The sequence below is a fragment of the Nyctereutes procyonoides genome, unplaced genomic scaffold (genome assembly GCF_905146905.1).
Source record: "Nyctereutes procyonoides isolate TBG_1078 unplaced genomic scaffold, NYPRO_anot_genome, whole genome shotgun sequence".
NCBI lineage: Eukaryota > Metazoa > Chordata > Mammalia > Carnivora > Canidae > Nyctereutes > Nyctereutes procyonoides.
In genome coordinates, this window is record NW_026575142.1 from 8,517,190 (window position 1) to 8,530,241 (window position 13,052).

At 35.6% G+C, this 13,052-nt stretch overlaps 1 protein-coding gene across 2 annotated transcripts in view; it reads left to right on the top strand.

Annotated features, from left to right (window-relative positions):
* The window catches only part of SESTD1 (SEC14 and spectrin domain containing 1), a 138,892-nt gene that overhangs the window by 93,141 nt on the left and 32,699 nt on the right, over positions 1-13,052 (top strand). For both annotated transcript variants that reach the window (XM_055308072.1, XM_055308071.1), the window contains exons 9-10: positions 923-1,134; positions 11,611-11,733. In XM_055308072.1, coding sequence (XP_055164047.1) covers positions 923-1,134; positions 11,611-11,733 — 335 coding nt within the window. The remainder of the gene's footprint in view (positions 1-922; positions 1,135-11,610; positions 11,734-13,052) is intronic.

Below are 13,052 nucleotides of genomic sequence, written 5' to 3' on the forward strand. Positions count from 1 at the left end.
TTTGGACATTTTTTAGAAATTGGAAGTATCTTCAAATTGTGATAAAAATTCCGTTTCTAAATATTGAAAGCCATTTACATTTGGGACAATTTCCTGAATAAAGATAAAGAGAATTTAAGTATCTGCATATATTTTTGATCCTTAAGTAATAATTGAAATAGTATTATCCTGGGAAAACAGTTTGCAATTTATTCATTTTTAAGATTGTTAATCTACTTCCAGTTTTAGATGTTGCACATTCTGCAATTTTAATTCCTCATGCATAAATGGATCTACATGAGTTTGCTATAATTGCATAACATTGAATGATGTTCTTCACCTAGTGTGGTCCCTATGATTCACAGTTAAAATGTTGTAGAGATTCCTTAAATAGAGACTATTTAAATTTTATTTTGTACCAGTAATAAAGCTTTCTCCCTTTAATCATACATTTGTTACACTACTTTTGTTTTAGGTGCTAAGATTTAGGGTATAGATTAATACTGAAATCCTACAGCATATTGCTTTGTACTGATAAGTAACATCAAGTAGAACATACTAGTTAGTACCATATTGAACAGAAACCCCAGAGTGTAATTGTGTTCTACAGGGGAAGAGGATTGGTTGGCACAGTTTCCTGAATAATGAATCCACCCGTAACAAGAATGTGATGAGAGATAGATAAAGGAAAAATATATAAGCCATGTATTTACTAAAGAGTGTAGCATATAAGTATATTGGGCAATTATATACTGTAAATATACTATTTCCTATTTATTTCTATATAAATTTAAAAATTGCATTTCAGTAATTATGACCTGGTAGACAGGCAGACATATAGGCAGATAAGTTCTAAAGATAAAGAAATAGAATTGAGGGGACTGAGAAGTAAGAATTGTATTTCTTTATGGGTATTAATTATAATTATCTTTCATTCATAAAGGGCATGAATTGTTGTCCGAATTACAGCAGCGTCGATTTAATGGCTCAGATGGAGGGGTCTCATGGTCTCCTATGGATGATGAACTGCTGGCCCAGCCCCAGGTTATGAAATTATTAGATTCACTGAGAGAACAGTATACTCGCTACCAGGAAGTTTGTAGGCAACGTAGCAAGCGTACACAGTTAGAGGAGATTCAGCAGAAGGTGATGCAGGTAGGTGTCTGATTTGAATACATGTAACTTTTAAAAATTCTACATGTTAGTGTTTTTAAAAAATAATTTCTACTGTGTGACTCATTTTATAATAAGCCTTATACTGTATAGAGAACTTGAGTCCTACGAAAACAGACTAAAACCATCTTATGTACATTTTTACAAATAGTATTTGCATTAAAACTATATTATTTCTACAGTGATGACATTCAGTATTCATCTCTTTCATTATGAACTTTAGTTGGAAAAATCTCATCTGTAGCCTCTGTATTGTAATAAATAACATTATTGATAATTGATTTATTCTTAATTTCTAATAACTTGTTAGGTTTTTTTTGTTAATTTAGGCATTATGAAGAGTTTTTGTTTCCTTGCAAAATGATGACGTATAGTAAAAGGAATTTTAATATTAAATTTCATTATTTTTTAATGCTGATAGAAACTTTTAATGTATTTAATACTTAGGAATATTTAGTTTCTTTTAAAATTAATTTTTATAAAAACAGGCTTAAAAAAACAGGCTAAAAGTACTAAAACTCAATACTAAGGCATTTCTGTTACTTTAGAACACCTTCTGTTTTTTCATCTGTTAATTTATTAAGAAATAAATATTAAATACTTAAAAAATCCAGCATTGAAATATCCCAGCATTTTTATCCAGGTTCATCCATTCATTATTAGATAATTATTGTTTATTATGTAGAAGACAGTGTGTGAGGTTTTCTATAGAATATAAGGGTAAATTAAGTTTTGCTGTCAGTAAGCTAAGAGGATAAAGTCTTAAATGTTAAAGAAGATGACTGAAATGTTGTGGGCATTTATACGACACATTACTCTACTCCTGACTACTGGTAATCTAGGAAGATTCAGCAGAGGAGGTAAAACCTGAGCTTTTTCTCCAAGACTGTGTAAAGATTTCACCAGGCACCTCCTTTAGATTTTAAAGAATTAGCATTTTATGCAGGAGAAAAAACAAGGTGAATAAACAATAGCAGCATGAAATCCCAAGCTCTGTTGAGGAAAAAGGAAGCAGTAAGCCACCATGGAAAGTTTCTGGCCTTTGAATCATAAAAAGCATGGTCAGCAAGTATGTTGTAAATCCCAGTTCCTCTACTTACTGTGATCATGGTCACATTCCTTTTTTTTTTTTTTTTTTTTTAAAACATCTCTCTCTTTCTTTCCCCTTCCTTCCTTCTTTCATTAACTGAAACAAGGGTAATAATAGACCTCTTTTGAGAGGTTTGTTGAAAGAACCCAGTACTTGATTCATGATTTCTGTTATATTCATTTCCATTGTACTAGGCTCTTGTCTGGATGTCTGGTCCCGTTGTTGGCAAACTTTTCCTATAAAGGGCCAAATAGTAAATGTTTAGGTTTTGTGGACTGTATAGTTCTTGCAGTTATGGCAGTTAAACTCTCCTGTTGTAGTGTGTAGACATCATGTAAACAAATGTGTGTGACTGTGCCAAAATAAAATTTTGTTTGCAAAAATAGTAGGTAGTCAGAATTGGCCTGTAGGCAGTAGTTTGATGGCCTCTGACCAGAATATCAGGGTGTTAGAGTGAAAGGGCTTGAAAGGAAAGAAGGAGTTGGATCATGGAAGATCTTGAATTCCAAGCAAAAGATTTAATATTTTTCATGATAGCCACATATAAAATGAAGATTTCCAAGCATATGCTAATTGTAGATAACTTTCTCTCTGTGATATATTTGTAAGTTATAGATAGTATTAAAACCCAGGTAAGCTTCAGCCAAGTAGCTTGAGAGTATCTTTGAAAACCTTAAATATAGAATATAGCATAGTGGTATATAAGCCATTTCATGTGATCTAGTCCACCTTTTTCTAATACTTTCAAGTTGTTAACTCTTGGGAAGGAAGTGTAACTTCTCAGTGCCCTCGCTTCCTCCTTAGTAAACTGAGGATAACAAGAAAAATAATAATACCCGCTTAAGAGGGCTGCTACAAAGATTAAAGAAGATGATGTTTATAAAATATTTAGTGCTTAGCATATAATGAATTTTCTATAAATAGTATCTATTATTTGCTCACTCATTCAAAAAATGAATGTCTACAATAGTGTGACTTTGTGCTAGGTAGAATATAATGGTAAGTAAAAGTAGTTAAAATAGCATTCCCCTTTTATGGTTCATAATTGCATACTTACACAAATAGTTGTAAAATTGCAATTGTGCCAAGTCATAAGATGGAAAGTGGTGAGAATAAGGGTAAGAAGAAGATGTCAGAGATGAATCATTTTTCCAACTTGCAAGGCTTGGGGGGTGGTCTTACGGTTTTATAGTTAAGGGAACACTGGACAGGGTTTGGGTTTAGGTGTGGGCGGAAAAGGGTATGGAAAATCATGAGTTTGGTTTTAGACATGTTGAATTTTTTTTAAATCTTAATTTTAGGTAGTTAATATACAGAATATACAGTGCAGTATTGGTTTCTGGAGTAGAATTCAGTGATTCATCACTTATATACATCCAGTGCTCATCACAAGTGTCCTCTTTAATACCCATCACCCATTGAGCCCATCCTCTACCCACCTCCTTCCATCAACCCTCAGTTTGTTCTTTATCATTAAGAGGCTCTTATGGCTTGTTTCCCTCTCACCTTCTTTTTCACTTCCCCCTTCCCATATGTTTATCTGTTTTGTTTCTTAAATTCTTAAATTTAAATTCTTAAATTCCACCTATGAGTGAGATCATATGATATTTGTCTTTCTCCACTTACTTCACTTAGTTATCATATATATATATATCTACAATCTTCACTCTGGCTCTATCCATGCTATTGCAGATGGCACACTTTCATTCTTTTTGATGGCTGAGTAATATTCCTGAGTAATGTTTGATGGCTGATATATATATATATCACTTTTTTTTTTTTAAAGATTTTACTTACTTAGCACGAGTCAGGGGGAGGAGCAGAGGAAGAGAAAGAAGCAGGCTCCCCACAGAGCAAGGAGCCCTCCGTTAGGCTCTGTCCCAGGGCCCTGGGATCATGACCTGAACCAGAGGCAGATGTTTAACCAACTGAGCCACTCAGGATCCCCTGTACCACATCTTCTTTATCCATTCATCTGTCAGTGGATATTTGGGTTCTCTTCATAGTTTGATGATATAGCTGCTGTAAACATTGGGGTGCCTGTAACCCTTCAGATTACTATGTTGGTATTCTTTGGGTAAATACCTAGTAGGGCAATTGCTGGATCATAGGGTAGTTCTATTTTTAATATTTTGAAGAACCTCCATACTGTTCTCCAGAGTGGCTACACCAGTTTGCATTCCCAGCAATAGTGCAAGAGGGTTCTCCCTTTGTCTGCATCCTCACCAACACCTGTTGTTTCTTGTGCTGTTAATTTTAGCCATCCTGACAGGTGTGAGATGGTATCTCATTGTGGTGTTGATTTGTAGTTCCCTGATGATGAGAGATGTTGAGCATTGTTTCCTATGTCTGTTAGCTATCTGGATGTCTTTTTTTTTTTTGAAAAGTGTCTATTTATGTCTTTTGCCCACTTCTTAACTGGGTTATTTGTTTTTTGGTTGTTTAGTGTGATAAGTTTTTTGTAGATTGTGGCTATTAATCCTTTATCAGATATGTCGTTTCCAAATATCTTCTCCCATTCTGTAGGCTGCCTTTTAGTTTTGTTGATTGTTTCCTTTGTTGTGTAGAAGTTTTTTATATTGATAAGGTCCCAATAGTTGATTTTCGCTTGTTTCTCTTGCCTGTGGTGATGTGTCTAGTAAGAAGTTTCTGTCTACCTCCAAGGTCAGAGAGGTTTCTGCCTGTGTTATCCTCTAGGATTTTGATGGTTTCCTGTATTACATTAAGGTTTTGCATCCATTTTGAATTTATTTTTGTGTATCGGGTAAGAAAGTAGTCCAGTTTCATTCTTCTGCGTATTCACGCTTAGCCATGTTGAATTTGAGGTGACGTTGAGACACTAAGAGAAGATGTGGAAGGGTAGTCCCAGATAGGTCCAGAAATCACCGAAGTCTAGGTTGGTGACATAGTTGTTTGTCATCATGTATGAATGGCAATTGAAAGTATTGATGTGTGTGAGAATTGACCAAGGGAAGTCCTGAGAATAGGTGAAAAGAGGGCTTTTTTAACAGAGCTTTGAGAAAATGGCAAGATAGAGGAACATACTTACTCCTAAAAAGACGATAGTGAAGGATTGGCCAGAGATGGAGAAAAGTATGAAGGGTTCTGTTCATAGAAGCCAGGGGAAGAAAGCATTTCAGGACGGAGTTTGGTAGAATGCTGTCGAAAGGTCAAATAAGAGGACAATGTTACATGTCCATTAGAATGTACAAGATTGAGGCTTTGGTGATCCTTGAGCAGGGAGTTGCAGGGCTGTAAGCACATTGGAGTGAGTTTGGAATGACAGTGAATTGTGGTGAAGGAGGCACTGAGTGTAAGACTCGTAGAGACTCTATCTGAAGGAAAGATGAGAAATAATGGTGCCTAGAAGTATAGGAAAGGGTCATATTAGTTTGCCAAGGCTGCTATAATGAAGTACCACAGCCTGGGTGGCTTCAACAATAGAAACTGATTTTTCTGTGGTTCTAAAGGCTAAAAGTCTAAGATCAAGGTATTAGCAGGCTTGATTCCTTCTGAAGGCAGTGACGGAAGAATCTGAAACAGATTCTTGGCTTACTGATACCCCTATCTTCTTTTCTGTATCTTTACATTATTTTCCTTTGTACCTGTCTGTGTCCAAATTTCCTCTCCTTTTCAGGACACCAGGCAGATTAGGGCCTACTCCAACAATCTCCCATTTATTTTTTAAATTTTCAACCTCAGTTTAATTGCCTTTTTAAAGACTATCTTCAGGTAAATAGGACTACATTCTGAAGTACTGAGGGTTAGCACTTCAACATATGGATTTGGGTGGGGGGAAACACAACTCAGCCGGCAACCGGGGTCAGGTATAATTTTTTGTTTGTTTGTTTTTCTTTTTAAAGTAACAGGGAAAACTGTAAGAGGTTTAAAGCCCAGTGGGAAGTATCTATTTGGAAGGAGGGATTGAATATACAGGAGAAGATGGATAGTTAATACTGTCAAGTTCCTGACAATGTAGAAGTAAATGGATTCCAGAGGGTATTGTTGATTAACATATGAGATGAGAATGGAATAGAGAGAATGGAATAATAGGAATAGTGGGTAGGATGTATCCAAAGGTGCTTCCGTGTGTAAGTCAGACATGAAGAGGAAGGGGTTCCTATGTGAAACATTCTTTTTTTCTGTAAAGTAAGAGAAAAGGTCATCTGCTTAGTGGTCCAGGTTTGAAGGTGGGGTGAGTGGTAGTGATTGAAGAGGATGAAGTTAAAATGAAAGTAGAGAGGATTCAGTTTTCTTGGTGGGGATTGAAAACGTAGCTGTATTTTTCGGTAATGTTGATCTTGGATTTATGCTGGAGACTTTCTGGCTTGTGTGACTTTATCAATTCATGGCTGGATGTTTGAGGTGAGGGTACAAAGAATGTGGGTGATGGGATTCATCCAGCATTTATGCCTTGGTACATGGGATCAGTGAGTATGATAAAAAAAGAGTGGCAAAGGAGTTAATGTATTGGCAAATGCATTTTTTAAATGATGGACCAGCTTACTTGAATAAAGAAACTAGAGAAGGGAGATGATAATGATGGTATTTATGATAGTGATGATAGGTATTGAGATTATTGTTAAAAACAAATAGCCTGGGGACGCTTGGGTGACTCAGTAGGTTAAGTGTCTTCCTTCAGCTCAGGTCATGATCTTGGAGTCCTGGGGCTCTCTGCTCAGTGGGGAATCTGCTTCTCCCTGTCTCTTTGCCCCTCCCGCTGCTCATGCTCACTCTTGTTCTCCCTCATGCATGCTTTCTTTCAAATAAATAAAATCTTTAGAAAAAAAATTTAATAAAAAGAACACATGACCCTTATTATAATTCATTGTCTTTGAGTGTTAGAACATTAATCATCCTGTAATGGTTCTTGCTCTCTCTTTTCCACAGGTCTCATTTTAGGCATAGATCTATTTCCCTTACTAGAATGATTACTTAAATTTAGCTATTTAGTAATGTGTTGATCATGTTAGCATCCACAGAGCATAAACCGCACTGTCTTCAGTCTTGCAAATTTGGGGCAAATGAAAAAAATTTTTGTTTATGTAAATATAATCATAAAGTTGATTATCATGGCTTATAGTAAATTAGTAAAAACTGAATTTTTCCAGGTTTCTTTTTTACTGTCTTATCACTGAAACCATAATAAAAGAGAAATCAGGGGTACCTGGGTGACTCAGTTCATTGAGCATCTGACTCTTGATTTTGGCTCAGATTATGATCTTAGTGCTCAGCAAGGATTCTGCTTGAAGATTCTCCCTCTTCCTCTCCCCCTGCTGGCATTTTTCTCTTTTCCTCAAACAAATCTTAAAAAAAAAAAAAAAAAAAAAAAAATCAATAGCTCTAATAAACTATAAGTAATAACCATTAAAATTATCATTTATTCCCCACAGTTTTAAATCAATGGCGTTAGAGTTCATGTGGTATGTAGAGGTTCTCTATGCTGCTGCTGCATTTAAAAATTAGATTTTCATGTGCTTCTAGGTAGGAGAGGATGCCACTTGACTGAAAAATTGTGTTGTTATTATTTACTCTGGCAGTAATTACGACCAGCATTGCAAATGTTATTTCTAGAATCATCCATGTGCTTTTCTTCCTTTGTAGAAAGGAATCATATAGATGCAAAACAGGATACACTCTGAGTTGTATAAGTATACAGCTCAAGGGTATGCTCCTTGTTTCCGGAATTCTTTCTTCAGGTCAAGTGCTTGACATTTGCTTAACATGTTCTTCTGCCTGGTTTGACCCCACATTCTTCCAGATATACTTTCATAAGTCTTTAGAAATTAGCCTGGCTAATTTCTAATACAAAGAATGTTGTATAGTTACATCATGCATTTTTGGCCTCTGCAAATATTTTCATGGTAGATTTTAAGAGTGCATCTCCAAGGTTATACTTTGCATATAAATGTAACCATTTGAGCGGGTCACATTGGTATGGATTGGGCATGAAACTGCTTTTGCAGTAAGTTAACATTCAGATTGAGCAAGATGTCCTGATTAAAATGAAGTTTTATAGTCTAGTTTGGCAAACTACCATCATTAATGCATTTAAATAGACTTGCTTACTGGGGCATCAACCTCAGTTTGCATCATTTTTATTAGAAATAGTCATACATTTACTGTGTCTGCATTACTGATATTGCAACACTAAGGAAAGTTACTTTCAGCATGCATTAACTATATGTGTACTTGACTATGAAACTGATTTTTTTTCACCAAGAGTATGTCTTCGTTTTATTGAAAATTTACTTTTAAATTTATGAATCTTTGAAAGTTCAATGCTAATGAGTTTTTCCCCAGGTATCATGATTTATATTAACCTGCTTATTTTGTTTGTAGAATATTCTAAAATCAAAGCTTAAATGTTTAAATAATATTTTAGGTTTTAAAAAGTAACATATAACACATGATTAATTACTTAAACACTTTTGAGGTGCTTTCATTCCACTGTTAGTTTTAGAATTAAGTATTTCTAGTGAAGTAATAATTATCTTGTTTAAAATACTTAAAAGCTAGGGTGCCTGGTTGGAACAGTTGGTTAAGTATCCTGGAGTCCTGGGATCGAGTCCCACATCAGGCTCCCTGCATGGAGTCTGCTTCTCCCTCTGCCTGTGTCTCTGCCTCTTTCTCTCTCTCTGTCTCTAATGAATAAATAAAATCTTAAAACAAACAAAACAAAAAAGAAATTGAAAATGGGGGATCCCTGGGTGGCACAGCGGTTTGGCGCCTGCCTTTGGCCCAGGGCGTGATCCTGGAGATCCGGGATCGAATCCCACGTTGGGCTCCCGGTGCATGGAGCCTGCTTCTCCCTCTGCCTGTGTCTCTGCCTCTCTCTCTCTCTCTCTGTGACTATCATAAATAAATAAAAATTAAAAAAAAAAAGAAATTGAAAATGGTTTCAAATATTTACATAAGCTTCTTTAAAATTTACACTTTTTATTTCCATTTTTTCATTTTTTTTCAAAGATTTTATTAGAGGGCGTGAGCACGAGTGGGGGGGGGCACAGGGAGAGGCAGAAGTAGGCTCCCTACTGAGCAGGGATTCCCAACATGGGGCTTGCTCCCAGGATCCTGAGACCACAACCTGAGCCCAAGCCAGACACTTAACCTACTGAACCACCCAGGAGCCCCATTTTTATTTCCATTTGAAAAAATGTTGAATAAAACAGTAAGGGACTTCCTTAAGAAACTCAGGGATCTTACTGTAAAAATGCAGATGTGAGACAAACTATAAAGAGTGGACACATCAATAAGAGAAAGGATAAAAACTATATGATCATTTCAGTAGATACAGAGAAAGCATTTGACAAAGTACAACACCAAAACTATGTTGGCTAAAACTACCAGTACTATGTTGAATAAAAGTATTCAGAGTCACATCCTTGTCTGGTTCCTGACCTTAAGGGAAAATCTCTCAGTTTTTCCACTGAGTATAATGTTGGTTGTAGGTTTTTTTATATGTGGCCTTTCTCATTACTTCGTTGAGGATTTTTATCATAAATGAATGTTGTACTTTGTCAGGAAAAAGAAATGAAAGGCGTCCGAGTTAAGGAAGAAGTAAAATTCTCACTATTTGCAGATTTCTAATATGTAGGAAACCCTAAGGATTCCCCTGAAAAACTACTAGAACTGTTAAATGAATTCAGTAAAGTTGCAGGATACAAAATCAGCCTACAGAAATCTGTCATATTCCTATACACAATAATGAAGAAGCATAAAGTGAAATTAAGACTACAATTCCATTTACAGTTGCACCAGAAACAAAATACCTAGGAATAAACTTAACCAAAGAGGTAAAAGACCTATACTCTGAGAACTGTAAAACATTGATGAATGCAGTGTATCTGTAATACTTTGTTATAAAGTTCTAAGATAAGCCTGTCTATCCCCTGGGTCTGTAATATTATGCTATGGAGACACCCTCATTCACTTCTTAGGAACTACCCTAAGTTTACATTTAGGGCATAACCGTGCATCTGCTATTGAATTTCTTATTTTAATTTAGTAACAGGTAAAACTTGATAGTATTTTTTCTGTTAAAATTACTTCACTGTGGGGCAGCCTGGGTGGCTCCGCAGTTAAGTGCCACCTTCAGCCCGGGATGTGATCCTGGAGACTCGGGATCGAGTCCCACGTCGGGCTCCCTGCATGGAGCCTGCTTCTCCCTCTGCCTGTGTCTCTGCCTCTCTCTCTTACTGTCTCTCTGACTCTCTCTCTCTCTCTCTGTGTCTCTCATGAATAAATAAATAAAATCTTTAAAAAAAAATTACTTCACTGTGTCCATGTAGTAAGAGCGTGTGTGTGTGTGTGTGCGTGTACATGTGTATGTGTATGTTTGTGGGTAAAGAGTTTAACAGAACTCTTCCTGCACGAGACTTTGATCTTTGCGTAACTGTCTAGTTCTGTAACCTCTAAAACTTGGAATGTTAACTATTGCTTTTATAGTAAAAATTACTCTGGATCAAGAGTGGGAGAACTATTAATATTTGATGGAAGGCACAACTTTGAGCATCCTTGAATTGAGAACGTTTATAGTGTGCACGAGCAGTGTGGGCTGTGGGGTTTTGATGCCAGAGTGTCCCTCAAATCTATCCCATATAGATTCATTGCCACACCTGAACTGTTAGACTGCTTTAGGGACTTAGCAGAAGAAAAATGCCTGATGCTGCTCTGGCAAACTGTAGTTCCTTACTTTATATCCTACTGAGTGGTGCCAGTGGGACTTCGGATGGTCTGTGGGTCTGCATGTTTAGTTCATCCTAAGATCCATAGAAGGGTAATGCAGTAGTATAATTCTGCAGTTTGTCATTTTCAGAGTGACAAAAAATAACATTTTAACTTCATATTATTAATTTACTTAATTCATTTAGTTTTATCAGTACTTTGAGAAGAACATTTGTCTATGAGTCTGGATATATGGCTTTTAGTTCTGGGTTTTTAATAATGGATTATATTACCTTGGGCAAGTCAGTTAATCTCTGAAATTCAATTTCCTTAAGTGTTAGATAGGAAATTTGACCAATGTCATTTCTAATGTCCATTCCAACTCAAAATCCTATAGTTCTCTTATTTTCTTATCATCATAAGTTAATTTTTAATCCTCTTTTATGGGAACATTCCATATTTCTTTTAGCCTGGCAGATGATCAGAGAGCTGAAAGCCTAAGGTGCTACAGTGTACCTTCTTTCAAATTTTGGTTTCAGAAAAGTCAGATTATAGGCACATAGTTCTAAAAGAATCGTTTACTGCCTTTACAATGGAATTTAAAGAATTTAAAAATAGCTGAAGAGCTTTGGGAGGCAAAAAATGGAATGTTTGAAAAGCTTTTGATTATTTTAAGATTTTGTCTCAACTTTCATTTATAGGTTGTGAACTGGCTTGAGGGGCCTGGATCAGAACAACTTCGAGCCCAGTGGGGGATTGGAGACTCCATCCGGGCCTCCCAGGCCCTACAGCAGAAACACGAAGAAATTGAGAGCCAGCACAGTGTGAGTGCTTTTCCTCTGCAAGTTTCAGTGCTGTTACTACTGTGCATAATTAGTAGCGTGTGTGGTTCTAAGGGTCCAGTTGCTATAAACTTTTTTATAGAGATACAAAGATAGTACATTTAATATTTAGAGGCCATAAAGTATATTTGACCACTTAGTTTGTATGTTTTGTTTTGCTTTTGGTTCCAATACAGTTTAATTATATATTTTTATAGAAACAAAATTCATGTGAAATTTTACAAATTACAATGACAGAATAAAGAGTGATAGTACAAAGACAGAACCATTGTCTGTTGTTCTAAGACAGAAATTATGATCCTTAAATCCTCAGAGGAAGACCTGGGACGTCCCTGCTTTTTTAGGGAATGTATGGTACAATTTATGCCTGAGAGTAAGTAATTCCACATTTGTTGCATTAATCACAACTGGTGGAGTGTGAGTGCAGAGGGTGCAGGAAAACTTTCCATCCTTTGTGCATTTAAGGGCTTCTGTTTGTAACTGAAGGGGATGTTAAATCACAGTTCTAAAATTAGAATAGAATTAGTATAGGCAGATAATAATTGTTCAAGAGAGTTTAACTTGTGTATGGAGAAAATTGATATATGTTAAGCTCTTACCTTCATTATTTAGAAAGTGATCATCCACTTTGTGGATCAATTAGTTCACCCCTTTTCTCCCCCAAGTCATATTATTTCTTGTAGTAATTTAAATAAGTTGACTAGAAAAGTGGAAAAATAAACTTGAAATTCATTAATTTCTACCTCTTTAAATTATGTCAAAAATTGATGAGTTTACATGCACATACACAGCATTCAACCTTGCATATAATATGAAGAATAGAACACGTTTCCTCTAAATAAGTAATAAAAGAAGCCAGTCTTCCCCTCCAAGAAAACCAAATCCAAGTGATCAGAAGACACTGATTGGATTAATGTGTTAATTGGGAAAAAAGATCATGTATTCAGGGATGACTATAACATGCATCCTGATCACTAGGATCTAAATGCACAATAATAGAGAACTTAAAAAAAATTGATTAATTGTAACTTTAAACTCTGCCCAGATGAGATTAATGGATTATCTGAACATCTAATTTTTTTCTTTCCTTTTCAACTTCCCTAGTTGAAGTGGTAATTAAAAGTTGGATAGTATTAACAAATGTATATTTTAACTAAATGACATTAAAAATAAATGTTGAATATACTTTTCTCAGGAATAAATTTGAATTGTTGACCAAGTATCATTTGTTTTTTTACTAAAGATATATTTAACAATATCTAACATTACTATTTTCCTATTTAATATTTATCATTCTGTTT